At 40.9% G+C, this 27,339-nt stretch overlaps 1 protein-coding gene across 7 annotated transcripts in view; it reads left to right on the top strand.

Annotated features, from left to right (window-relative positions):
- Positions 1 to 26,399, top strand: part of ANAPC1 (anaphase promoting complex subunit 1) — a 102,953-nt gene extending 76,554 nt beyond the window's left edge. For 4 of the 7 annotated variants that reach the window (XM_029231951.1, XM_029231948.1, XM_029231953.1 and 1 more), the window contains 10 exons: positions 3,235 to 3,321; positions 6,621 to 6,738; positions 7,658 to 7,735; positions 8,098 to 8,165; positions 9,180 to 9,318; positions 11,307 to 11,393; positions 12,635 to 12,730; positions 14,349 to 14,547; positions 19,949 to 20,083; positions 25,615 to 25,988. In XM_029231951.1, the coding sequence (XP_029087784.1) occupies positions 3,235 to 3,321; positions 6,621 to 6,738; positions 7,658 to 7,735; positions 8,098 to 8,165; positions 9,180 to 9,318; positions 11,307 to 11,393; positions 12,635 to 12,730; positions 14,349 to 14,547; positions 19,949 to 20,083; positions 25,615 to 25,730 (1,123 nt within the window). In that variant the 3' untranslated portion in view covers positions 25,731 to 25,988. Of the gene's footprint in view, positions 1 to 3,234; positions 3,322 to 6,620; positions 6,739 to 7,657; positions 7,736 to 8,097; positions 8,166 to 9,179; positions 9,319 to 11,306; positions 11,394 to 12,634; positions 12,731 to 14,348; positions 14,548 to 19,948; positions 20,084 to 25,614; positions 25,989 to 26,277 lie in introns of those variants that run through there. The other 3 variants (XM_029231949.1, XM_029231950.1, XM_029231952.1) reach the window with 3 other exon arrangements.
- The last annotated feature ends 940 nt before the right edge of the window (positions 26,400 to 27,339 follow it).

Below are 27,339 nucleotides of genomic sequence, written 5' to 3'. Positions count from 1 at the left end.
AATTTATTCTGTTAGTGATGGATATGTTTGTTTTCTAGTTTGGGACTGTTATGAATGTTCTTGTACATGTTTTTGATTTTGTTATGTATAGATCTATGAGTAGAACTGGGTCATAGGGTATATATGTATGTTCTATTTCAGTAAATAATGCCATCAGTACGCCAGAGTGGTTTTACCATTTTATATACTCATCAGCATCATATGAAGTTCCAATTGCTCCCCATCTTGTCAACACTTGTTATTGTTAGCCTTCCTAATTTTAGCCGGCATGTAGTAGTATCTCATTGAGGTTTTAATTTCCATTTTCCTGAATAATGGTATTTGGCACCTTTTTGTATCTTCAATGGCCAACTGAAAAGTCTCCTCTTGTGATGTCCAAATCTCTTGCTACCCGTTTTCATATTGGTTTATTCATTTAAAAATTTTTATTTGTGGTATAATATACATAATATAAAATTTCCCATCTTAACCATTTTTAAATGTACAGTTCAGTAGTATTAGATATATTCACATTGTTGTGCAACCAATCTCCAAAACTTTTTCATTTTTCAAAACTGAAACTCTATACCCTTTAAACAGCTACACTTCATTTCCCCTTCCCCCACCCCCTGGCAACCACTGTTCTACTTTCTGTTTCTTTTTTAAAAAATTAATTAATTCATTCATTCATTCATTTTTGGCTGTGTTGGGTTTTCGTTGCTGCACGCGGTCTTTCTCTAGTTGCGGCGAGCGGGGGCTACTCTTCAGTTGCAGTGTGCAGGCTTCTCGCTGAGGTGGCTTCTCTTGCTGCGGAGCACGGGCTCTAGGCATGCAGGCTTCAGTAGCTGCGGCATGTGGGCTCACTAGTTGTGGTTCACGGACTCTAGAGCGCAGGCTTTGTAGTTGTGGCACATGAGCTTAGTTGCTCCGCGGCATGTGGGATCTCCCCAGACCAGGGCTCGAACCCGTGCCCCCTGCATTGGCAGGCGGATTCTTAACCACTGTGCCACTAGGGAAGTCCCTACTTTCTGTTTCTTTTGTTATGACTATTCCATATTAGCTTATCATTATGATCCCAAGACCTTTGTCAGTTTTGTATGTTGTAGTTATCTTCTCCTACTCTGTGGCTTGCCTTTTAACTCTCTTAATGTTGTCTTTTGACGAACAGAATTATTAATATTTTTCTTTTATGGTTTGTACTTCTTTGTCCTTCTGATGAAATATATTCTTATCCACCAGAAATGAAGATATTTGCTTATTTATCTTCTAGAAGTTTTTTAGCTTTTCCATTCACATTTGGATTTAAAGTTGACCTGGAACTGATTTTTCTGTGTTTTTTCCCCCAGTTGACACCTTACAGGTATCAAAAAGTTTATCCTTTCTGCACTATTCTATAGTACCACTTTTGTTATAAATTAAGTGTCCATATACATATGTTTATTTCTGGGCTGTTATGTTCAGTTGTCTGTTTTTCTGTACGTGCACAGTACCACACTTAAGTATTGTAGTTTTGTAATAAGTTTTGATATCCAGTTAGAGTAAATCCTCCAAACTGAGATTTCTTCTTCAAAAATGTGTTTTTCTGTTCTTGGCTCTTCGCATTTTATATAAATAATGGAATTTGTTTTTGATTTTTCCACACTAAATAACATGATAGAATATTGATTGGAGTTGCATTGAGTCTATCCATATCCACTGGTTTGGAGGAATTGAAATCTGTTATAACATTGAGTCTCTCAATCTGTGGGTATGGTGTATCCTTTCATTTATTTAGTATGTGACCTTGGACAACTGACATACTTCCTATAAGTCAGTAGGTTTATTTTACACTCTTAAGACTGAGTTAAAACATTGGAACTCACCTTTTTAGAAGTACAGAAAGTAAAGATTATTAGAAAGGTGTGCATTCATTCCCTTTTGACAGGTTTTGTAGAAGTTTCTTCTTTTAATTGTTTAAAATTAAGAGTGGTTAAGGAAATATTATGAAAGTTCTTATTTTATGATTTTTGAAAATTTATCTCCTTTCAAAGTAAGCCCCTGCATTTATTTTATCTTTATTCAATCTCATCTTTTGTCATCACACATTGCATGACCCTACTTGTTCTTCTTTCATACTGAGTAGATTTTCTCCCATTCTGCTGCTGCTTTTCTAGTGACTTTTTTAATCTTTGAATGCTTATGTGTACTCTGTAACAACATTTACATTTCTTATAGCATAGTTACACCCTTATGCTTAATCTCAACATTTCTAACATTAATATGTAATGTTTATCTTTGGATTTTGGTTTTATCAGAATGGTAAAGTGGAAATGCACATGTCAACATAGATATATTTCCATGTTTAAATTTTGAAATCTCTTCTTCATTAAATACATGTGTGTATGATAAATGCTAAATTCTTACTTGATACCCTAATTATTAAAAAAGATAAGGAAAGAGATTTGGGGATGTGTGTATGTGTATATGTATAATAAAAGATATATGTATATAGAATAGTGACAACAGTGGTTTTATGTGATGTTCTGAACCATATTTATTTCAAAATATTTGTAAGAAAAGCTAAAACTTTAGACAAATCTGCCTGTTGGCCATGCTGAATTCGAGCAACAGTAAAATAATTGGACGAAAATTTCACAAGATTTTACCTTACTAAGAGTATGTGACCTTTATAAAATAAGTTTGTCATATCGATAAGAAAAAAAACTGTTTTTCAAGGAATAGTTGTTTATCCATTCACTGTAAATTTTTAGTGGTAGCTTTTGCCTGTTTTATTTAGTCTAGCATTTTAAGGAAATGCTTATGCTTTACAGAAAGGAAAAAAATGTTTGAGATACCCAGTAAAGAAACCTTGTATGTTTAGAAGTAAGGTGCATATTTCTATAAATAGGTATATATAAAACTGGGGAAGGTAGCATACTTTACACTTGACTTTTTCAATATCTATAATCTCTAGAATTGCACTCATGGTCCTCACTACTGTTCTCTTTTAGGTTAAAACTTTGCTTACTAATTCAAGTTTTAAAATTTAATATTTGTGAATAGTCACTCCTGCTTTAAATAGTAGATGGTGTTGGAGTGCCTTAAGGACTGACTGTAAAGTCAAGTGTTCACAGCGTTGACACATTTGTATTGATCAAGGGTTAGCTTTATCAGCGTGCCTTGCCACACTACCCGAATTTCCTGATTCTCGAGAATGCCATGAAAGTTTGCACAGTATGATTAACAGCGTCTGTCCCTCCCGAATTTGTTTTGCAGGTACTCTTTGAGCACATCAAACTCTTCCATTGCCGCTCTCCTCTGTGCCCTTTACCCGCACTTCCCAGCTCACAGCACTGACAACCGGTGAGTCTAGTGATTTTCCTCACGTGATCTTTCTTAAGTTCTCTAAGGGGGTAAGTTGATTGTGTTTTGGCTCCATGGATTTGTTTCCAAATTAGCTTTATTCTGTTCTTCAACTTAGTTATCTCCCTGGGTAAATCTTTTAAAAAGTTTCTCTCACAAAATCTTAAACCAGAAGAGAACTTCGGGCGTCTGATGACTGATCAGCCTTCTCCCATTCTCCAGGCACCAGGACTGCTCTACACCCAGAAGTAGGCCAGACAGGGTTATCTTCAGGGAAAAACTCATCATGCAAAGGAGAGCAGCTAAGAGAAGATGAATATGTTTTGGCAAAATTATTTAGTTCCAAGAGAGGAATTTGTCTGATTTAGCGGCAATGTCTATATGAATTCTGTTTTTTCTCTTTTACATGAATGCTGAGAAGTTTTATATAATTGACAAAGAAGGGACAGAAAAGCAAAATGCAGCAAAGAATTAGACAATTTAGAAGTGGAAGTGAGCAGTAGAACCTCAAACATGTAGAAGCAGTCTGATAATACAAAAGCTCTGCATATGTTCAAGTTTTCGATATGTTTAAAAAAGGGGAATTCCTTGGCAGTCTAGTGGTTAGGACTTAGTGCTTTCACTGCTGGGGCTTGGGTTCAGTCCCTGGTTGGGGAACTAAGATCCTGCAAGCTGCACAGCATGGCAAAAAAAAAAGAAAAGAAAAGAAAAAATAATTCTTTCCTTTATGGCCAAATAATATCCCATTATATGGATAGACCCCATTTTGTTTATCCGCCAACCCCCCGCTCGAGCATTATGGGGAGCCAGGAGCCCAAAACAGCCGAATCTGCAGCCCCTCGGGGCCCTTTTGCCCTTGGAAAAAGCCTCTCGGCAGGTCCTGGCCATGGTCCTGGAAGGTGTCGTGGCTGCCCACAGGGTGCCCCTCGTGCCCCAAGAGGAGATCTCCAGCCCACGGCACCGCAGCAAACGTCAGGATTCTGTCCGCAGCCAACCACCTGCCTCGCCACGCAGGCAGGCCACGTGGTCCCCACAGGCCAGGCCTTCCGACCCACTGCACTTATGCCGAGAGCCCTTGAGCCGTGTCCGTCGGCCCTCTTCCACCCTGAGGCGGCGATCAAGGACAACGCCTGGCCCAGAGGAGGGCCCTTCACAAAAGGTGGACCAGGCCCCCCAGCCCACCCGGGTGGTGATGCTAGAGGACATTGCCAGCTCCAGACCCCCAGCAGAGGGCTTTGCCAGTGAGACTCCCAGCTTCATCGTCCCAGCAAGAAGAGCTGGGTTCACCAGCCAAAGCCTCTGCCCAGGGACCTGGAACCCCCCATTCCAGCCATCTGCCCTGTCTGCAAACCCTCTGGAGAGCCCACCACCAGCCCCAGATCCTCTTCTGGAGCCCTCATCGACCCCGCCGCCATCCGGCGTTTTACGCCCCTGCCTCAGTCCCTGGGGCTTGGCCCTGCCTTTCATTCTGTTCATTCCAAGCAGGAGGGCTTTGCTGACATCTTCCTCACGCCCAGCAAAGCCCCCCGCCCTCATCACCCCCCGTGAGGTTGTAGTTGAAGATTGTCACGTCAGAGGCTGAGCAGTCCGGGGCTGCTGAGGGCACTGCATCTATCGGTCCCCGGCCCCCTATCTGCCAGTGGCGGGCTCAAGACCAGAATCCCCCAGCACCTCTCCCTAAGCGCTCTCTGGGCCGATGCCACTCCTGCCCTGGTCGGGACCCCCTGGCCCACCCCACCTAAGCCGGCCACGGCCTCGGCGGCGCACTGTGGGTGGTGGAGAGATGGCCTGAGCCCCACCACCCCCTTGGCCCTGACTCTGGAAAGTGGTCTTCCCTCTTGGAGTGGGTGGAGGTCTCCTTCCCTCATCACATCTTGCTTGCCTACTGCGTCCACTTTTTCCTTCTTTGAACCTGCAGAACCCAAGTTGAGCTCAAGAGGAAGGAGCCAAGGGCCTCAGAAGACCAGGTGCTTTCAGACCCCAAGACCAAGACCTTGGGAAAGGCTTGCAGAAAGAACCACCAACACTTCCGTTTCCCTATGAGTTTCAGGCCTAGCCAATCTCTGTGGAGGAAGGGAAGAAAATAGCTCCTTATATCCCAGTGACATCCAAGGTGCTCCATGAGCTCAACTGAAGGCACCCCCAGTGATCTGCCCAGAGAAGGTTCAAGAGGGGGAGCACTCCTTGTAGCAGTGAGCCATTGTGTAAAACTACAGCGTAAGGCAGAGACAATAATGACAGAAAGGTAGCTGTTTATAAAAGTAGCCTGATCTGAAGTCCATAATTTAGTGATAGGTGGTGCATGAGAATATTGTTGTTAAATTAATAAAACTCGGACAGGTGGTCTATCATTTGTCAGTTCAGGGAAGGGTTTTTTGAGTTGTTGAAGTCAGCTATTGGTTAGGGTACAAGGGAGAGCTGCCCTCACATGTTGCTGGTCAGAGTATCAGCTATTTTAAACAAAGCAATTTGGTGATAAGCACAAGAACCTTTATGTAACTGATATGTATCAGTTTTTTCTGGCCTTGATTGATTTTGTTTCTGGTAGATTTATAGGAGTGGGTAGATTTGGGTGGGAAGAGGGAGGGAATTGATATAACTAAAAGAAAAGTAAATTTGAAGTCTTGTTTTATCCTTTTATGGGATCTTAAAATGTAATAGCTTTATATGTGTTTAAATTCTAAAATATAAATTTTAAAGTTAAAAAAACTTTTTTTGAAAACTCAGAAAAGCACACACACAGCAAGAAAAATGTTACCCATTAATTTTTGGTGTACTGTGTCCTGGGTGTGTGTGTATGTATTTGTGTATAGGGATGTGTATGTAGAAGAGCTTTGCTGTGTGAGGAAAACTGTCATCCTTTCTTTCCCCCTTTTCCCTACCAAACCTTAAGAAAAAAAAAGAAAGAAAGAAGTAGATCCCATAGAAGGTAAAAGGAGATGCCTGGGTTGAGCAGAAAAGGTTCTGAAAACTAACATTATAAGTGATCAATTAATTACTAAATATTTTCATGTTTAGATAATTTTTACTTCCCTATAAAACCCCTTAACTGTGAAGACTCAGTTCTTCGGTCAAGAGTTACGTGTCTAATTTTTTAAAGAGGATTTCTCCATTACTTTGTTTTCACATCTTTCCTCCGCTACTCTTTAATTGAGCCTCATCATCTTCCTTTAGGATCGCTGTCCTGAGAAGGTATCGCTTGCCTCTGACTTGGTCTAACCCGTAGACCACAGCAGATTGTAGAGCTCATGTGCCGTCACCTGCTTTTTTCACCACCTTTCTGTGTTTTCTCTGAGCAGGTATCACCTCCAGGCTCTCCGGCACCTGTATGTGCTGGCTGCAGAACCGAGACTTCTCGTGCCCGTGGATGTGGACACAAACACGCCCTGCTATGCCCTCTTAGAAGTGACCTATAAGGTAACTCTCTCCCCCTGTTGTTGATTTGTAATTTTATTGCCACTCATCCATCTTTGCAAATCAAATATTTTGAAAGTGGTGTCCTTTAAAAGATGACAATAGTGAGTTGAACTCATGTAAAAATTGAAGCTTCCAAAGTTCTTGTACATTCTGCCGGTCCATTCAGGCTCATTTGTAGTCTATGGGTGTAATATTTTAGAGACCATCAACTGCTCTTCTATCTTTAGAGCTTGTAGTTTGAAAATGTCCTTGTTAACTTTACACAGCTGATAGCAGTGTTCTAAAAAACGAATTCTATTAGAATGATTCTTAGATTTGTTAGCAGAGTGCTTTAAAGCCCAAGGTTGTGTATGTGATGAGAGATCTTTGATTTAGATGTACAGATAGATTACAAGTCACGTATCCTTCCTTCAGAAAATTGTTAGGTACCTTCCGAATATCAAAACTGTGCTAGGCTCTGGGGTACAAAGTTGAGATGACATAGTCATTTTCCTTAAGGAAATTGTGATAATTGGAGGTTTGTGTGGGATGCAGGGGGAGTGGAGACGTGCTCCCATCCAGCATCTCTGGGGGTTGGAAGGCCGTCATAGTAGACACGGTGTCTGGGCTGAGATTTGCCAGCTAAACCGGGCACGTTCCCAGCAGAGGAGACAACATACAGAAACCCAGAGGCCTCGCAAGTGCAGAGCTTCAGTACTGCGGGCAGGTGAAGTGCGGGGCTCGGAGGGCTGGAAAGTGGTGCTAGCTCTGCAAAGGATTGTAGACAGTAGCCCTTTCAGACTTGAGTATCAGAGAGGATTTTGTGCCGTTTGACAATCTGCCTACAAACTGCAGGGAAGGGGAAGTGTAGAGTGATGTTCTTTTTGTACTTCTCCCTGACTATATAGTGAGCTGTGACTCTTCCTTTACATTTGTAAAGGGCACTCAGTGGTATGAACAAACCAAAGAAGAATTGATGGCTCCTACCCTTCTTCCAGAACTCCACCTTTTAAAGCAGGTAAGTAGGATGTGAATAGGGAGATTTATCCAAGGGGTAAATTCAGCCAGAACAGCATAGTATTTAAAGATAGCTAAATAAAAGCCTATGCTTTCTCAGTGTTTTATAAGAAATGGCAAAGCAGCGCAGGAGGAATAGTCCTGAGGAATAGAGAAGGTCTTTACTGGGGGCTCTTTACTGATGGCTGAGATGGCCTGAGAACATGATTCACTTACATGTCCATCTGGAAATGGGGCTTGTTAACCTCTCAGTATCTCTTTCTGGCCCATTTTATTTTTATTTCCTCTGAGAAGCATGGGTTTCATTTTATCAAACTAGCACTTTCCCAGCATTGGATTGACTGTTTACATTTATCTTGGCAGATTAAAGTTAAAGGCCCACGATACTGGGAACTGCTCATAGATTTAAGCAAGGGAACCCAACACTTGAAGTAAGTATATAGAATTTCTCAGATGTGTCTGTGAAGGGAATAGAAATATATGGGAAGATATAAATTATAGATTATTATGTAGAATGCTCCTTGTCACCCTTTAATGTCACCCAGGACAATATGTAGTGTTGAATAAAGTGGTCTGTATCTTTGAAACAGTTTGTATTAGAAAGTAAAATTTTAAATTTAGAAGTCAAATCCTATTTATATTAATTCATTGAGAAACTTGAAGTGACTTAAATTGGGACAGTAGTGGAATTGTCTTTTGGAGCAATAATGAAAGATTTAGTTTAAGAAAATGAGGCTGATTTACATATGTCTACAAAGGGAACTTTGTAACAGTTGGTGTTTGTCAGACCACATCTTCTGTTGCATCTCTTTACCATTCTCTTGTTATATTCCTCTCATAAAATTGAGGTTATGGTAGATTACTTTTGGGCGGAAATAGTAATATGCAAGTAATTACTTTGAAGAACAGAGAGTGTTAATAATTTTACACTTCAGTTAGTGTGTAAATTAAGTCTTTAAATTCCCAGAAAGTTTAACAAGCTTGTAACAGTTTTTAAAGTACAGTCCTCATTTCTGTTTCTCCCAGACTATCTATATAGTAGCTGTTTTCTGTATTGTTCTGTCTGAGATTTGCAGCATCCTTTTCTTTTTGCTATAAACCAATCAGTAGATATTTAAGGGAGTATGAAGACATGTTAGATAAAATACCTCCTTTGAAGTCCACACTTGAGCCAATAGTCAGAATGACTTCTTATTTACCAGGTCCCGTGAATCTAGATGGCAGAGAAAAGCAGAACCTGATTATGACTTTGTTGTAGGGACTGATTGAGTTTAGACACAGTAAATAATCATATATCTTAGTGGAAAGTGGTGAAGACTTCACCTCATGTGAAGTCTTGTTTAAGACTTCACTTATTTCCCAATACTATTATTGGGAAACACTACATTCCCAGCCAACAACTGCCAGTAATACCTCATATTAAATTCATTCTTGTTTTCTTTCAGGTCAATTCTTTCCAAGGACGGGGTTTTATATGTTAAGCTCAGAGCGGGTCAGCTCTCATACAAGGAAGATCCAATGGGGTGGCAAAGTCTGTTGGCCCAGACTGTTGCTAACAGGAACTCTGAAGCTCGGGCTTTCAAGGTAGTAATTGGTAAAAACTGAAGGATATTCTCATCTCAAGAAAAAAATATTTATAACTTTGTGTGATGATGGATGTTACCTAGATTTATTGTGGTGATCATTTCTCAATATATACATATATGGAATCATTATGTTGCACACCTGAAACTAATAAACTGTTATATGTCAATTATATCTCAATTTAAACCCCCCCCCCCCAAAATTGAATGATGAAAGGGAATAGGTTCAAATCCCACTAGTCCACCCAAAGCATGTACTTCTATGATAACATTTATGGTACCGTTCAGGTAGATCTGCTCTCTCTAATCATTGCATATTATAAAGGATGAATGATGGGACTGTTGGCTGTTTTCTGTGACAACCATTATAAAATATGGACCATCTGCCAGGACTCTAAGGATGATTCACATTTAGTGGCAGGGACAGTCAGAATATATCTTAACACTAAAAAAAATTTAGCTTAATAATTAATCCTCAAATCCATTAAGATTTACTTAAGACATGGTCCAAATAAAAGATTTTTGCAAGGTAGCACTTATTAGTTCGTATGACTGAGCCTTTATAATAGTTTCCAGGGAATAAATAGATATAGTTGACATCAGTGAATTTTGTTTGTCAGTATTCAATACATTCTCTATGAAATACTTTTTTTTTTAAAGATTATTTTGGTGTGGACCATTTTTTTAAGTCTTTATTGAATTTGTTACAATATTGCTTCTGTTTTATGTTTTGGTTTCTTGGCCAGGAGGCGTGTGGGATCTTAGCTCCCTGACCAGGGATTGAACCCACACCCCCTGCATTGGAAGGTGAAGTCTTAGCCACTGGACTGCCAGGGAAGTCCCTATGAAATACTTTTGAAGGATTTTGGGGCAAAGTTTAACTTGAATTAGCATTGTTGCTTTGATTTATAAACTAGGGCCCATCTCAAAGATCCTAATCCAATTTATAAAGAAAACAGATAAGTTTAGACTTGAGTTTGAATGGGGCAAATTTATAAAAGTTAAAAGACACCTCCATTTCCTGCATGCTGGGAGTTCAGAAGTAAACTGACTCTCGGTGGAAAGTGGTAATACCTTCATATTCCATTTTCAGTCTTGAAACTTGAGTGACAGTCCTCCTCACCCTTCCTTCCAGTTTTTTTACTGTGGTAAAGCACACATAACATAAAAAAATATAGTGGCTTAAACCTTCTAAGTGTATAGTTCATTGGTACTAAGTACGTTCATAATGTTGTGCTGCCACTGCCACCGTCCATCTCCATGACTCTTTTCATCTTGCAGAACTGCAGCTCTGTCCCCATTAACACTAACTCCCCATTTGCCCTCCGCCCAGCCCCTGGCAGCCACCATTCTGCTTTCTCTCTCTCTGACTTTGATGACTGTAATGACCTTACGACAGCATTTGTCTTTTTTTGAGTGGCTTATTAGAGTGATAATCTTTTTTCCTTACCTTTTCAGTAACAATTCTAGTTTCTAGTTTGCCTTTCAGTTCGTTAAGGAAGGAGAGGGAAAGCCTTTTTTGGGTGAGTTGTGTAAGAAGCACCTGTTTTGATAAATCAGTAGCTCACGGTAGCTTGTGCAAAAAGTTTCTTAAGGGCTTCCCTGGTGGCGCCGTGGTTGAGAGTCCACCTGCCGATGCAGGGGACACGGGTTCGTGCCCCGGTCTGGGAAGATCCCACATGCCGCGGAGCGGCTGGGCCTGTGAGCCATGGACGCTGAGCCTGCGCGTCCGGAGCCTGTGCTCCGCAACGGGAGAGGCCACAACAGTGAAAGGCCCACGTACCGCAAAAAAAAAAAAAAAAAAAAAAAGAAGTTTCTTAAAACTTCTCAGCAGAACAGGTTGACGAAGCTCTAGCAAGTTTTACCTTGGGTTTTGTGGGAACACTGTGTGAAAAAAATAAGGTAGGTTATAGGTGCATGCGTTACAGTTTGAGTAGTAATGAAAAAAATCTTTATTATCTCCCTTATGCTTGTTTGTTTATTTTTTAGCCTGAAACGATTTCAGCATTCACTTCTGATCCAGCACTATTGTCATTTGCTGAATATTTCTGCAAACCAACTGTGAACATGGGTCAGGTATATGTTATGTGGTTTGCTAGACTTTGTTGTTTCTATCTGTGGACCACCAAAAAAACCTAAAATATCCATATGTAGCTTTGATATTGATAACATGCCTCAGGCACATTGGGTGATTTTTGTTTGGCAAGTATAGATTTTTCATAGTCTAAAACTATTAAATTCAGTAACTTCCTACCTTGATAGAAGAAAACAACTTAAAATTCCTAAGGCATTAGTTTTGATAGGTGATACTTTATGTCCATTCTTGTACTAATTCATGTTTTCAGTGTTTACTACCCTTCTCTTGTTTTTACATAATTTTATTAATTTTGTTTTCTATTTGTTTCATAACCCTTCTTTTTGTTGGTCGTAAAACCATACTCTTAAGGATTCAAAGGGTACTTGCTGATAGATCTTTGATTTAATCCATCATTTCAGGTGGCAAGGACTGGATGTAGGAATTAGATGATCCAGGATTGATGGCCTATTGCCTGCAAGTGTATATAGCCTTGGGAAAATTTTTCAACCTCTTTGAGATGTAGTTTCCTTATTTCTAAAAGTGGGATTATAATAGAACCTACCTTACCTTGTTGCTTTGAAAGTTAAGTGATATAACCTTCCTGCCACTTACTTACTGAATTTTCACTGTATATTGGGCACTCTGCTTAGTACTCTTTGTAAGTTTTTCCTTTAATTCTGACCCAGAGGGTAGGTACTTTATTGTTGTGGGTTTACAGATGGGGATACTGCCACTGAGAGATGTCACATGCCCAAGATCACACAGCCAGTGAGGGCTGGGGCCTGCACTCAAGACCACAGGTCTCTGGTGAAAGCCCACACCTGCCCTTAACCCCAGCTGGGCTTGCTGTGCAGGCTCCCCCTAACCTGTTCTGCTCAGTGTTTCTACTGCATCTTGGTGTGGTGGATCCTGGGCGCCCTTTCTGGATCCTGTTCTTGCTAGCCCAACCCAAGACATAGCTCTGTGATGTCCTGCCTGCTCATTTTACCCAGCGTGGTTCACTCCTCTCATCCACAGCACTTACAACCTTAACTGTCCCATGGGACTTAATTTTGGTTATATTTCATTGGTGTTTAATATTGCAAGCACTTTGATTTTATAAAGACCTAGCTGTTTTGCCCTTTTATATCATTCACTGCAGAACTTAAGAATGGGCCATAGTAATTGCTTTACAGTTGTTTTTTGAATTGATTTTGGAATATACATTGATGTGCTACAAAAAGATTCTGACTTTCCACAGAAACAGGAAATTCTGGATCTCTTTTCTTCAGTACTATATGAATGTGTGACCCAGGAGACCCCGGAGATGTTACCTGCATACATAGCAATGGATCAGGTATGGTTCAAAAAACCTATTCCAATTCTGATGAGATTTATCTTGTACTTCACATAACATACGAACAGTGAGGTAAGATTCTCTCTGTGTCCATCTCTTTAGTTTCTCATTTGCTTTTAGAATTTTAAAAAAGGAATCCCTATCAAAGTTGAAAGCTCTGTATAGCTTAGAGTTTATGATGACAAGTGGGGTTACTCCAGGGGTTCGCCTCTTCTGGCCTCTTCCTCTGACGAGTAGAGGAAGAGCACGTTCCCTTCCTTTCTCCCCTAGCATCCTCATGTCTCTTGCCTTCCTCCTGATAAAGCCCCTTCGTGGAAAAGATTATGCAAGTGAGCAGTAAGTGAACAGACGGTGCCCTGAGGATAGCAGTACTGTGCAGTTACACCTGTGTAATTAAGCTCGCAGAGGTTACAGCATCAGCATGTGGGGATTTAGGGAGCTGGAGTTCATTTTTAAATTTCTTTCGTGTTGTTGTTTTAAAAGAGCCTAAAAGGGGTAATGCAGAAGATAATGCTCAACAGCTTTGCTAAAGGATCGGACTAATTTATTCACTTTAGGTTATTAGTAATAAATATGGCTTTTTAAATAGTGTCATATCTTTCAGACTCAAATTTGCAGTTAAACTAAGCCAGTAGTTTTCTAACTTGGCTAAAATTTATCTGGGAAATCGTAACAATTCAGATCCTCAAGTCCTATTCCATAGTTACTGAATCAGAATTTCTGAGATGAAGTCCAGGATCTGTAGTTTTAAACAGCCCTTCGAGTGACTATGATATAATGAGTTCACAGATGAGAATTTGGGACTCAGTGTCTAAAGTCAAAGGAAGTAATCTCTAATGGAAAAATAATCTCGACTGAAAAACTGAGTGGGAAAACACAGGAGATAATTCCGCAAAACCTGTGTTAAGTAACAATCTTAATTAAAAGGCCAGTTCCAGTGTAACCGAGTAGGCCTAGAATGCCATTATTGTCAGGTATCCACCTTTTTGGTTGATAAGTATGAATATATGATGTCCACACTGGTACTGCTTCTCATAGTATCTCTCTATACAACAGCCAAGTAATGAGTTGCATTTTTTAGTTGCTGGCTGAGAGTGTGTTCTCTTTTTACACTCTGAACCTTCTTCACCCCTTGCAGTTGTGGGTGTGTATCTAGAGAAGAACATCCCTTCTGGTTGCAGCCGTGGTGACTTTGCAGATGGGTCCCAAGAACAGCACTATCAATAATACTTTTGCCTTCTGACCCCTGGAATCCCTGGCCTGATCCTGGCCATGTCATTGTACCCAACCTGGGTTTCCCAGAGGTGACTGGCTGTAGACCTATTGATCTTCATTTTTCAGAGCCATTGAGCCAAGAATGAGCTCATTTGCCTTTGCTGTTTTTTCACCTGAAAGCTGTTCATGTTCATTTTGAAGAGAGTGGGCCATGTATGTAAACCCAGTAGGGGGCTCCTCTGTGGGGCAGACTGCAGCAAAACCCAGAATGGGTTCCCCTCTGCCCTTTATTGATCTTATGAGGCACATTTTAAAAATACTCTAGTATACAACTCTGAGGAAGTGACAGTTAGCATCTTTACTCTTTCATTAAGTAGACTGCTGTTTCTCTTTTCTCTGCAAGGCTGTAAGAAGACTGGGAAGAAGAGAAATGTCCGAGACATCTGAACTTTGGCAGATAAAGTTGGTGTTAGAGTTTTTCAGCTCCAGAAGCCATCAGGAGCGGCTGCAGAACCACCCTAAGCGAGGGCTCTTTATGAACTCGGAATTCTTCCCGGTTGTCAAATGCACTATTGATAATACTCTGGACCAGTGGCTACAAGGTAATAACAGCATTGCGCCCTTTGTGTTTTTAAGCTACACTGGGACTCAGGTGTTTCTGTTTTGACCATTTTTTTCCATTGGAAAGCAAGATAAGTCTGAGTACAATCCCGAATGGCTATAGATGTAATGTTTCCAGTTCGATGAATTACATTGATTATCTACTTTAACTTCTTTAACAAATATATTTAACTCTGCTTTATAAGCCACGGGGAGAATATATATATATAGCATTTTAAATACCACTTGACACTTAGGAACTTGTTTTATTTTTTCTAACATCAGATCATGTTTCTTTCCAGTGCCTCTCTCTTCTGTTTCTTAGGGGTGTGGCCTGTCACCTACCTGAGGCCCTTTTTTCTGCCTTTACCCTGTGTACACTGAAAACTTGATGTGGACTTAGAGTGAATGCTTCTTTTACCAGTTCTGTGACTCAGTCAGTGAGGACCTGGGGCATATGTAACTGGCTTTCTGTCAGCAGAAGCACTGCCTTGTGATTGCAGGGAGACTGAAATTACTCCTGACAGTGTAGAAGTAATCATGGGAGGCGAGTGATGGGGCCTTTTGATATATGGAAAGCTGTTTGATGTGTAATATATGCCTGAAATTGATTTTTAATAGTTAACCCCTTGATCTTTTTATTCTTTTCAGTTCTAATGCTTCCAGTATGTATCTGACAGCAACTTGCTTTGAGTAAATACTAACTCTAGTGGTATCAGTAGGAACAGTTCCTAATTCTGTAAAGTTGTTAGTAACTGGTAGAACCCAGGAATTCGAATATAATTATGTTTAAAGCTATCTGCGTGTTCCACTACACCTGGCTGAGGCTCCGCTGCCTGCCCTGCCCCAGCCCCCGGGTGACTGATGCTCCCAGGTCCCAGCTGCTCTTGCTTTTTCTGTATTTTAGTTAGACAAGAGATGGGAGTGAGGGGGAGGTGGAGGAAGGGGGAAGAACGTTAGTTTGAGCCTGTCTTCACCCGGCTTTAGAGCCGGGGTGGGCTCTGCCCAGGCACTGGAGGTGCAGGGGAGGAGGAAGAGGGAGACCCACTAGAAGCGGGGAGCCTGCCAGGGCCCCTCCCCAGAGGAGGGAGGTGAGGGTGGAGGCGGGTGGGGCAGTGGTTTTTGGCAAACATGAGGGGGACCCTTGCCTCCCTATTTCCCATCTGCACCCATCTCTCCCCCGATATGAATACGCTATTTGTTTCTTTTAAAAAAAATTCCGAAAAGCTTTAACTGTAAACCAGATTGTGAGTGATATATATGGAAAACAGCAATTTCAAACTCCCAGTGTTTCTGTTTAACACCTGCATGTGCTCTGGTATTTCTTCTTGGTATTTGAAAGCTCGTGCAGTTTCACAATTTCTAAAAATATGATAATCATTTTGTTCTCATGTTTGGGAGAAAAATACATGTTATTTTATAGGTGTTGATGTTCTTTTTTACTTCAATTTAGTGTTTGATCACCCATAGCAGACCCTTGCTGTTGATAAGAAATAAGTCCTTAAACCTTTGCAGATTCTCTGATTTGCATGTTTCGTATAATGTGATGAAGCTTTGGCAGTGACTAGAGCGTTCTCTAAAACAGTGCCCTGAATTGCTTTCTCCTCACTGCTCTTTAGGGCATTTGGTGGTGCTGAGTTACAGCATTGTAAGTAACCTTCACCAGCTTTGACTTGCCACTCTGATTGCCAAAAATGTGTATTTATTTTTTTATTTAAAAAGAACTATCACTTTAAAAAAAACTCTTGGGCTTCCCTGGTGGCGCCGTGGTTGAGAGTCCGCCTGCCGATGCAGGGGACGCGGGTTCGTGCCCCGGTCTGGGAAGATCCCACATGCCGCGGAGCGGCTGGGCCCGTGAGCCATGGCCGCTGAGCCTGCGCGTCTGGAGCCTGTGCTCCGCAACGGGAGAGGCCACAACAGTGAGGCCCGCGTACCGCAAAAAAAAAAAAAAAAAAAAAAAAACCTCTTAAGTATGTGATCTCCCCTCACAGATACTATTAGCTTTGGGGTGGAGAACAATAAATTAGATGACGATGCAGAGGCTGTGTGACAGCACTGGAAAATGTCATTCATATTTGTGTCTCAGTGAAATCACAGATGAATATATGGACTTTTAAGGTAGCTCACTAGTAACCCAAACTATAGCCATGAAGTCTGAAAATGGAGCAGATTGATCATATTGTGTACATGTTTTGTGATTTATCTCCTCCAATGGATTTTAATTGAACAAAGAAAATGGGTTTAAACTTGAAGAACTTAAAAAGTTTTATTTACTTTTATATTTTATTATGGAAAATTTAAAGCATAATGCAAAGTAAACATAATAGTATAATAAATCCCATTACCCAGCTTCAACAGTATCAACATTCTGCCATTCTTATATCATCTGTACATTCACCCATTGACATGCTCAGTTAGTTATTTTCCAAATTGTGCCATTTTACATTCCTGCCAGCAATGGGATGCAGTGCAGATTTTGGCATTATTAGTCTGTAGTTTTAGACAGTCTACTGAATATGTAGTGGTGTCTCATTGTAGTTTTAATTTGCATTTCCGTGATGACTCATCATGTTAATTATTTTTGCATGTGTTAGTTATTCATATACCCTTTGCAAATTGGCTGTCTTGAGTGTTGGGGTTTTTAACATATTCTGGCTGCAAGCTCTGTCAGATATGTTTTGCAGATATGTTCTCCTACTTTATGCATGGTGTGAGCTGGGAGTTTTCTTTTTTCTCAGCTTTAAATATGGATATCTAGTTGTTCCAGGACCACTTGTGCAAAAGACTTTTCCTTCTCATTGAATTGCTCTGGAGCCTTTGTTGAAAATCAGTGGACTGTATAAGTGTGAGTCTGTTTCTGGACTCAATTCTGTACGATTGATCTGTATGTCTGTCTGTCTTTATGCCAGTACTATGCTTCCCTAACTACTGTAGGTTTAGAGTAAATTTTGAAATTTTGTAGTGTAAGTCTTCCTGCTAAAGTGGGAAATTTATAGTGCTAAATGCTTACAGTAGGAAAGTCTCAAATCACTAATCTAAGTTCTTTGAGAAATTAGAAAAAGAAAAACAAAATAAACCCAAAGCAAGGATATAAGAGCTGAAATCAGTGAAATTGGAAGCAGAAAAAGTGTAGAGAAAATCGGTGAAACAAAAAGCCAGTAGGCAAGGGCTTCCCTGGTGGCGCAGTGGTTGGGAGTCCGCCTACCGATGCAGGGGACACGGATTCGTGCCCCAGTCCGGGAAGATCCCACATGCCGCGGTGCGGCTGGGCCCGTGAGCCATGGCCGCTGATCCTGCACGTCCGGAGCCTGTGCTCCGCAACGGGAGAGGCCACAACAGTGAGAGGCCCGCGTACCGCAAAAAAAAAAAAAAAAAAAAGCCAGTAGGCATGAGAAAGTTGTTGACGAGGAACTGTGAGCAACCGTGCTCTCTCCTTCCTCTCTTGACAGGCTGCCACAGCAGGGTCTCCTCTTGCCTCCTTTATCACCCCTCCTGCTGCCACCCCCAGATGTTCCCACTCCCACCAGACTAACATCCTCATGTCCGGTTCAGTGGACCCCTGATAGTCTTCCTGTCGCTCCCTCTCGTTCTTATGGAAACAGACCTCCCTTGACCTTTGTGACGGCACACTTTCCCAATTCTTTTTTTTAAAGAAAAACCCTCCGACCATTCTTTCTTAGTTTCATCACTATTTCACGGTCATTCCTTCGTTACCTTTCTGGGAGTCACCCTTGCCCCTTCCTCTCCCTCCCTCTCCTGTCTTCTGCGGTAGCCAATCCATTACCACATCCTTTCAGTCCTAACTCTTAAATATCTCCTAACTCTGTCCACATTTTGCTGCTTCTCTCCTAGAACAAACCGTGATTATTTCTTGCCTGGACGACTGTTGTAGCCTCCTGCAAGTCTTCCTGCTTTTCATTCTCATCTCCCTCTCACTGTCTCTAGTCAACTGACAGTGGTCTTTCAAAGAGTAAACAGATGCAACACTTCTGCTTAAAACCTCGCAAAGGCTGCTGATTCAGTTGTGAAAAAAATCTGTACCATGTGGCCAGCAGGCCCCGCATGACCAGCAAGGCCTCTGTCTCCCTCTACAGCCTCTTTCTATACCACCTGCTCCTCACAAACTCCACTCAGGCACCCTGGTCCCTTCCAGTTCCCCGAAAGCATGGAGTTCTTTCTCACCACGGGACTGTTGAATGTGCTGCTTTCCCTCCCGAGAACCTTTTTCCTCTCATTCTTTGCCTGCCCAACTCATACTCATTCTTGCAGCCTCCACTTACATGCCCCTTCCACACAGGCCTTCCAAGACCACACTGCCTCAGGCAGCTTTCCTGCCATCTTTATTTCTCTCTTTCTCTCTCTCAACCTTTTTCTCTGTATCAAAATGCCTTTGTCTGCAAGTAACAGAAGGCCTGACTCAGCCTGGCTCCAACAGTAGGACACCTATAAACTTATATAATTGGAAGTCTACAGTTACGGCAGGCTGTCGCTCCAGTGGCTCCAGCTCCATTTCTCTGAGGTTCCATCAGTGACACTCTGTGCCATGGCTTTATCCTCAGAGTACTTCTTTCTGATGGCAATGAACTGACTGTAACAGTTCCTTGCCTCCAACTCAGAGGAAGAATAGAGTTGCTTCCAGGAGCTTTGCCATAAGAATGAGGAATTTGTTTCCCAGAAGCCTTTAGCAAACATGTTCTCAAGCATCTCCTTGTGTCTCTGGCTTGCACTGGAACTCGTGCACATTCCTCGATCAATCCCCGGGGTAGAGTGTCTCTCTGAATGGCTTAGGTCTGCCTGTCCTTGAACCAGTCACTGTGTCAGGGAAGTGGGGTTGCCCTGATTGTCCCAGACCAGTGGTTCTCACAGTGTGGTCTCTGGAGCAGCAACAGTGGGATCACTTGGGAACCTGTTAGAAATACAGTTTTTCTGGCCCCATCCAAGAAATTGTGGGGACCCACCCATCTGTGTTTTAATCAGTCCTCTAGGTGATTCTGATGCCTGTTAAAGCTTGAGAACCTCTGGCCAAGATAAATCAGGACCCAGTCCTGGAGCTGCAGTCAGTCCCCTCAGATGTGACAGTGGAGGGAAGGGTGGTAGAATGGGTGTTTGGGGAGACGACCATGGTGACCACTGCACCCTCATGGCACTCATCATAATTTATGATTAGCATTTGTTTGCATCGTTAGGTATGTAGTATCTCCGTCCCCCGCAGCACTCTAAACTCCGCAGTGACGGGCACTCTGTCTGGTTTACCACAGTAGCCTTAATGCCCATACAGGACCTGTGTGGTATATGGTAAGTGCTCAATGAGCTCTTGATGAGAAAATAATAAAAAGAAGGCATTCCTTGTGCCTCTCAGTTCTGTAATCGATTGGTTCTGTTCCATGTGTGCTTCTCTCACAGCTGGGGGTGATGGGTGTGTGCAAGCCTACCTCAACGGGCAGCCCTGCGAGGAGTCGCAGCTGAGCATGCTGGCCTGTTTCCTCGTCTACCACTCAGTGCCAGCCCCGCGGCACCTGCCGTCTATAGGACTAGAAGGTAATTGCACATCTACATCCTCTTTTCAGTACCTGTATTACCCACTGATGGGTTTAGTTTCTTGTTAGGAGGTGTTTCTAAACTGAGTTATTTTCTCCAGTTAGGTTTTTGGCTTCATTCATGTTTGGGTGTTATTGTTGAGAATTTTTTCTGGAAGAAAAAAAAAAAACCCCAAACTATCCAAATATTACACATGCATAAACCTTTATTTACGTTCAGAGGAGGATGGATTCTTCACAGGGCCCCAGATACCAGTATATACTAATAAACTAAATGTTCGTATTCTTTTTCTCTGTTAATTGATTTTTATTAAAGTTATTTTTCTGTATTTTTTGGGTTTTCAGTTCGGATTTTTTTTAAAACACATAATATTAATTTCTAATATTATAAAGCTTTGAAATGAACAGGTACCTAATTTTGTATGTATTGACATTTGATTGTTTTCATAATAGAGAGTTTAAAATCTTAGCATCTAACTGTATTTTTCAGAATATGTAATCAGATACAAAATTTGTCCATTTAATCATTTAAACTTAAAAGTTTAATGATATTACTGATTTATAGCTGCTTTGAAAACCTCAGATGAAAATGCACTGTTTAGAGACTTCTGTTGCAGTTATGGCCACAGTGGAATTGCTCGCATTAGACTGACTCTTCCTACAAAAGCAAATATAAAAGTGAACAAACTACATAAAGTTTAAAGGAATTGGTGGCAACCATAGTGACCAGACTTGATTGAGAGACAAGAATTCCTGAGAGAAGGGACTCATTTGAGGAGCTCCATATTTACTCTGGCTTTCTCCCAGAGGCATTTGTCAATTCATTACAAGAAGTAGAGTCCCAGCAAAAAGCAGCAGTGCTACTGGGCAGAGGAGCCAGAGGTTGGATTAATGATTGCCCAGGACTAGAACTTGAGGAGCAAAATCCCAGATAGGAGGGGACAAGAGGAATAATAACTCAAAAACCTGGACACACTCTTCCCTTGAGGCATTTGCCAAATCTTAACCTGCACATGCGCAGGATAAAACTTCAAGAAATCTAGCAGAAACCAGGAGGCTAAAAATGTGGGCAACGATTCCAACAACAGCATAGTGCCAAGGAGACAAAGGGCGGTACTCAAGGCCTGCCAATCCCAGACATTCACATGAAACAGTAGCAGGGCCAAGCCCTAGCGGGAAAGGTAACACTGAAACACACCAGACCTAAAATTAGCCTAGAGCAGAATTGAGGAGATCTGCTTGCATGCTACCTCCCTGATAGAAGAAAAATTAACCTGTATAGGAGGAAGAAAATGTCTTAAACTTCTACAGTTTTTAATTCATAGTATCAGTGTTGAATCAAAATTAAAAGGCATAATAGGAATAAAAGGTAGAAGAAACAGACTTGTATGTGATCCAGATATTGGAGTTATCAGACTTCCATAACTCCAGTATCTGGAGTTACTATGACTAATAAATGACTAATATTTCCAGGAAAATAGAGGAAAAGATACAGAATTTCACCAGAAATCCGGAATCAGTGAGAGTTAAATGGAAATTCTAAAACTGAAAAATATAACTAAAATTAAGAATTCAGTATATAGGGAATTCCCTGGCAGTTCAATTCTTAGGATTCCATGCTTTCACTGCCCAGGGCCCAGGTTTGATCCCTGGTCGGGAAACTAAGATCCTGTAAGCTGTGTGGGTGCAGCAAAAAAAAAAAAAAAAGAGGAAAAAAAAAAAAAAAGAATTCAGTGTGTAGATTAATTAACATATTAGACACAGCAGATAAATGAACTGCAAGACAGTGTGTAGAAAATAAACAGATTGAAGCACAGAGAGAAAAATGAATGGAAAATTCAGAAAAGAGAGATGTGGAACACGGTGAAGAAGTCGAACATGCATGTAGTTGAGATCCCAAAATATGAGGAGAGAGAACATGAGATAGAAGCCGTATTTAAAGAGACAGAGGCTAAGAATTTTGAAAAATGGATGATGAACATCAACCTACAGTGACCCCTGAGCAAGATAACTACAAAGAAAACCACACCTAGTTGCATAAAAGTCAAGGTACTAAAAATAAAAGAAGAAAAAAATTTTAAACATAGATTTCCTTTTTCATCCAGGATGGAGTAACAGAGATCTGATTTACTATCCTGCCTGAAAAAAGAAAACAAAACAACACAAAATAAACAAGCTGAAAAAACAACAAAGAAAACTGGCCACTGCATATGAAACAATGGCTTTTGAGACGTATATCAGGCAATGAAGAAGAGTGATCCCTGAGAGATGAGAAACAAATGACATAAGCCCTGTGATTGGCCCTAAAAAGCTAACAGCTTTGAGAGTTTCCAGACCGTGAAGGAGGGAGAGGGAACCCAGGAAGAGCCTGGAAGACTCCTTCAGTTGAGGTGATGGAACTGAGAGTACAGGGAGCCAAAGGAGCTAGAGTTTACATGATAGAGTGCCAGAGAGGAGAGAGCTGCACACAGAGAATGCCAGATGTCTGCAGAGGGTCCCCCTCAAATATCAGAAGAGTCCTTACTAATCAGCACACGCATGTGAAGACGTTTCCCAAGGCTGAGGGAAGAACTGTCCTAATGGATTAGCGAGAACCAGTTTGCACAGGTTCAGGAACAGTGTCTGTTCCCACAGTTTCACAATTTAAGGGGCTGTACTCAATGTGGCCTTGCCTCAATGATGGGAAATATTTAGCCCTAGACTAAACAGATTAAACAGAAATATTTAGCCTTAGACTAAAATATTTTAGCCCACCTTAAAAATCTTAAAAGCACGACACAAAAGGGTCAAACTGCTTTTCAAGTAATATAACTATATCCTGAAAGCTCAAGAATACAGAAATATGAAAATATCCAGCACCCATGGTAAAATTCATGATGTCTGGCATACAGAGAAGCAGGAAAATACAGCCTGTAATGAAGGAGGTGAGAAATCAATTACAACTGACCTGGAATTGACATGGATGTTAGCAGACAAGGACATTAAGACAGTTATTATAACTCAGTTCCATATAACATTATTCCATATTTCAGAACATTAAGAGTTATGGAAATATAAAAAGAATCTAACTGAACTTTTAGAGGTGAAAACTATAATTCTGAGAAAAACACACTGAATGGGATTAATAGATTAGACATTGCAGAATAAAAAAAAAATACTGAGTTTGAAGACATAGCATTAGAAACTATCCAAAATGAAATGCAAAAAGAAAAAAATGTAAAAAAAAAAGGAACAGAGCATTAAAAATGGAGTAAGCTCTGGGACTTAAAGGACCCAATTTACGTGAGATTGGAGTCCCTGAAGAAGAGAAAAATGGGGGAGAGGGACAGAAAAAAATACTCGAAGAAATAATGGGTGGAAAATTTACAAGTTTAATGAAAACTGAGGTCCACAGTTGCAAGAAGTTCAAGGAATCCCAAGCCTGAGAAACATGAAGAAAGTTGCACCAAGGCACATAATAACCAAATTGCCTAAAACTAATGATAAAAAGTCTTCAAAGCAGCCAGAGGAAAAAGACATGTTACAGAGAAAAAAATAAGAGTGATAGCATATTTTTCATAGGAAACAATGCAAGTGATAAATCAGTGGAGTAACATCTGTAAAGGACTCAAAGGAAAACCACTATCTAGTTAGAATTTTATACCCAGCAAAAATATCTTTCAAAAAAAAAAAAGACCATGAAATAAAGCCTTTTTCAGACACACAAAAGCTGAGACAATTCATCAACAGCAGACCCACACTACTGGAAATGTTACAGTAAGTCCTTGAGGCAGAAGGAAAATAATGTCAGATTGAAATATGGATCTACACAAAGGAATGACGAGCATTGGAGATGGTAACTACATGGGTATATACATAAGGTTTGTTTCTTTTAAAAATACTTTTTAAATATAATTGACTTATAAAAATAATAAAAATGTACTATGGGGTTTATAAAATCTGAAAAGCAAAATGTATGACAATAATAGCTCAGAGGCTGGGCAGGGAGAAATGGAATTACAGCCATAAGGCCCTTATACTACCTGTGAAGAGGTATAATCTTACTTGAAGGTAATCTGTGATAGAGATGATACCATAAATCATAAAGCAACCACTAAGATAAGAAAAGAGTTAGAGCCGATAAGCAATAAAGGAGCTATAGTGGAATCATAAAAAGTACTCAGTCCAAGAGAGAGGAAAAGGGGGAACCAGAGAACAGACAGAGAAAATAGAAAACAAATGGCAAGATGATACATTTAAACCTAACCATAGTGATAGTCACATTAAGTCTAAATGGTCTGGGGACTTCCCTGGTGGTCCAGTGGTTAGGATAATCACATTAAGTCTAAATGGTCTGGGGACTTCCCTGGTGGTCCAGTGGTTAGGACTCTGTGCTTCCACTGCAGGGGGTGAGGGTTCAATCCTTGGTCAGGGAACTAAGATCCCTCATGCCGCGTGTTGTGGCCAAAAAAAAAAAAAGTCTAAATGGTCTGTTAGAGTCCACAGTGTATCAGAACATTGGAGATGTTTTCCATAGCTCATATGTATTTGTTCTCTGTCTTTGAGTTTTAGCAAGGTCTTGGGAACACTGTGGATAACAATTAAATAGGAAATCTCTTAATTCCTGTTGAGGTTTATTAAACACATTTAATTCACAGATTACTGGCAGAGTCGATAAAAGGAAATACTAAAGATAAATAGTTGCTTTCTTCATATTTTGTGCAGCATTACAACTCTTTCTTGTGTTAGTTATGCTTTTATCAGAAAGCCACTCGATTCGTATCATGAGACTCTTCTCTGTCCGTCTTCATGGGATCATATGACCCACCTGTACACTCTGCTGTCTGCGTGTCTACTAGGATGCTTGTTGTGGCTTAGAGACTCATCGGGATCATGTATGTGTATATGTTGGGGCTGAGGAAAGGGAACTGTGGACAGTGGCATGTGCTGAGAATGGAGGCAAAGAGGAAGATGCTTAATACAATTTGCAGGTCATACACTTACTGCGTCCCCTTAGAGCAGTGGTTCTTGACCTTGGCTGCACATCAGAATCGCCGGGGCAGCTTTCAGAGCTCCAGATCCCAGGCTGTACTCCACATAAATTACATCAGACTCTGTTGGACCAAGGTTGGGAACCATTGCTTGTTAGAGGAAGAGGCTTTAGATTAACTTCTCTGTTACTCATTTTGAGCCTGTGTCTTTTTTTTTTTAGGTAAATTATTAAGTGCATGGATTATGGTAATTGAGGATAGATGGGCACGTTTATTAATTATATTTAAGTAATATATGTATTTAAACAGTATTAATAGTTTCACATATGGTTACAGGTCAGTTTCTGAAGTACAGAATGGATAAATTAAAATTTTATATCAAATCATACCTTACAGTGCATTAGGGAAATTCATAGTTTAAATATTATCTTTCAGTAATTGTTTTCAAACGGAAGAACGCCAGCTTGAAATGTGATTATGTGTCTGAAGCTTCTTTGAAAGAGGATGTGTCGCTGAATCTATTTAGATGCGTGACCCCTTCCCTCCCATTGCATTTCTTTAGGGAGCACAAGCTTCGCAGAACTTCTCTTCACATTTAAACAGCTGAAGGTGCCGGTGCGTGCTTTGCTGAGATTGGCTCCTTTGCTTCTTGGAAACCCACAGCCAATGCTTATGTGATCATGTCTGGTGGTAAGCCTACCCTGAAACGTGACTTCTGCACAAAAGCGTGACCAAACAACAAAGCTAAAGAAACCTTTATAAGTTTTATAATATAACTGGGGGGGGGGGGAATGAGCTGCACAAACCTCAATGCATTTTAAAATCAAGGGTTTTAAATATCCCAGAGACTGTTGCTATTGGCATTAACATTATAAGAATATAAAAATGAGTGAAAATTTACTTTTGTAAATAAAATTTTTTGGTTTGTTTTCAAAACTCTTGATGATTACTTTAGTTTGGGGTTTCAGAGAGTAGAGCAGTGGGGGCTGAGATGGATATTAGTTTTTGAAATCTTTCAAAAAGATTTCAGGTGATTCAGGTGAAGTGACTTTATGCTCAGAAATGCAAAGCTTTTAAAGAAGCTCTGTCATATAGTTTTACTTTCTGCAGCAATGAAGGGCTTTTAGCATTTCCTAAGGTGTCACCATAGTCTTGTCTAAAGTAAGTTCATACATCCTGTGACAGTGCCAGGCATCCTCATAGTATGATCGATCATCTTAAACAGGAGGAGATTTATACCCTAATGAAGAATTACCCAACATGAAGCCTGCTCTAAATAGAAAAAATAAGAAACTTCCACTACAGAGAGGTCTTCAGAAATTATATTTTAAAATAAAAGTTCAGGGCTTCCCCGGTGGCACAGTGGTTAAGAATCCGCCTGCCAATGCAGGGGACACGGGTTCGAGCCCTGGTCCAGGAAGATCCCACATGCCGCAGAGCGACTAAGCCCGTGCGCCACAACTACTGAGCCTGCCCTCTAGAGCCCGCGAACTACAACTACTGAGCCCGTGTGCCACAACTACTGAAGCCCATGCGCCTAGAGCCCGTGCTCCACAACAAGAGAAGCCACGGCAATGAGAAGCCCGTGCACCACGACGAAGAGTAGCCCGTGCTCGCCGCAAGTAGAGAAAAGCCCGCTCGCAGCAACGAAGACCCAACACAGCCAAAAGTAAAATAAATGAAATAAAATAAATAAATTTATTTTTAAAAAAAGTTCATTTTCACCCAGGATTTAGAGAACATACGTCTGTATCAAGTTTCTGGACCAGATGCTGAGGAAGGGGATTCGTATAAAGGTGTCTGCAGCTTCAGGTTTCCAGTCCAGGAAGAAGGCGGCTCTCTGCTGTCCAGATACTGATGTGCCCTCTGCCTCCTAAATGGCCGGTGGGACCGTAAACTGGTCGAAGCTGCAAGGTCCATCCAGTGATTTCACGTTTCCACACCCTGAATTGTGGGGTTTAGCTTTAAAAGTAAAAATGAAAGCAAATAGAAATGTTTCCATTGAGAGTTTGACAAAAACCCATGTGGTGTTTGCTCCTGCAGAGGGGGCTTGCGTCCGGAAGGCGTGCATCAGTGGTTCTCTTCAGACCTTCACTGTTCCACCTGTGTGCCCGCCCTGGGACTTGCCCCTGTGTGTGAAGCATAGGCAAGGTGGCTGATAGGGAGGGTGAAATGTGCTTCCTTCACACTTAAAGAGTTTTTTCTTCTAATTAAAAATAAAAGAAAAAAATTAAAATGGTAGATTATAGAAATTCCATTTGAATCAGGGTACAGAGGACTCAGCATT

This window comes from Monodon monoceros, unplaced genomic scaffold (assembly GCF_005190385.1).
Source record: "Monodon monoceros isolate NGI ecotype Baffin Bay Population unplaced genomic scaffold, NGI_Narwhal_1 Super_Scaffold_19, whole genome shotgun sequence".
NCBI lineage: Eukaryota > Metazoa > Chordata > Mammalia > Artiodactyla > Monodontidae > Monodon > Monodon monoceros.
This window is presented reverse-complemented; position numbering and strand designations above follow the sequence as displayed.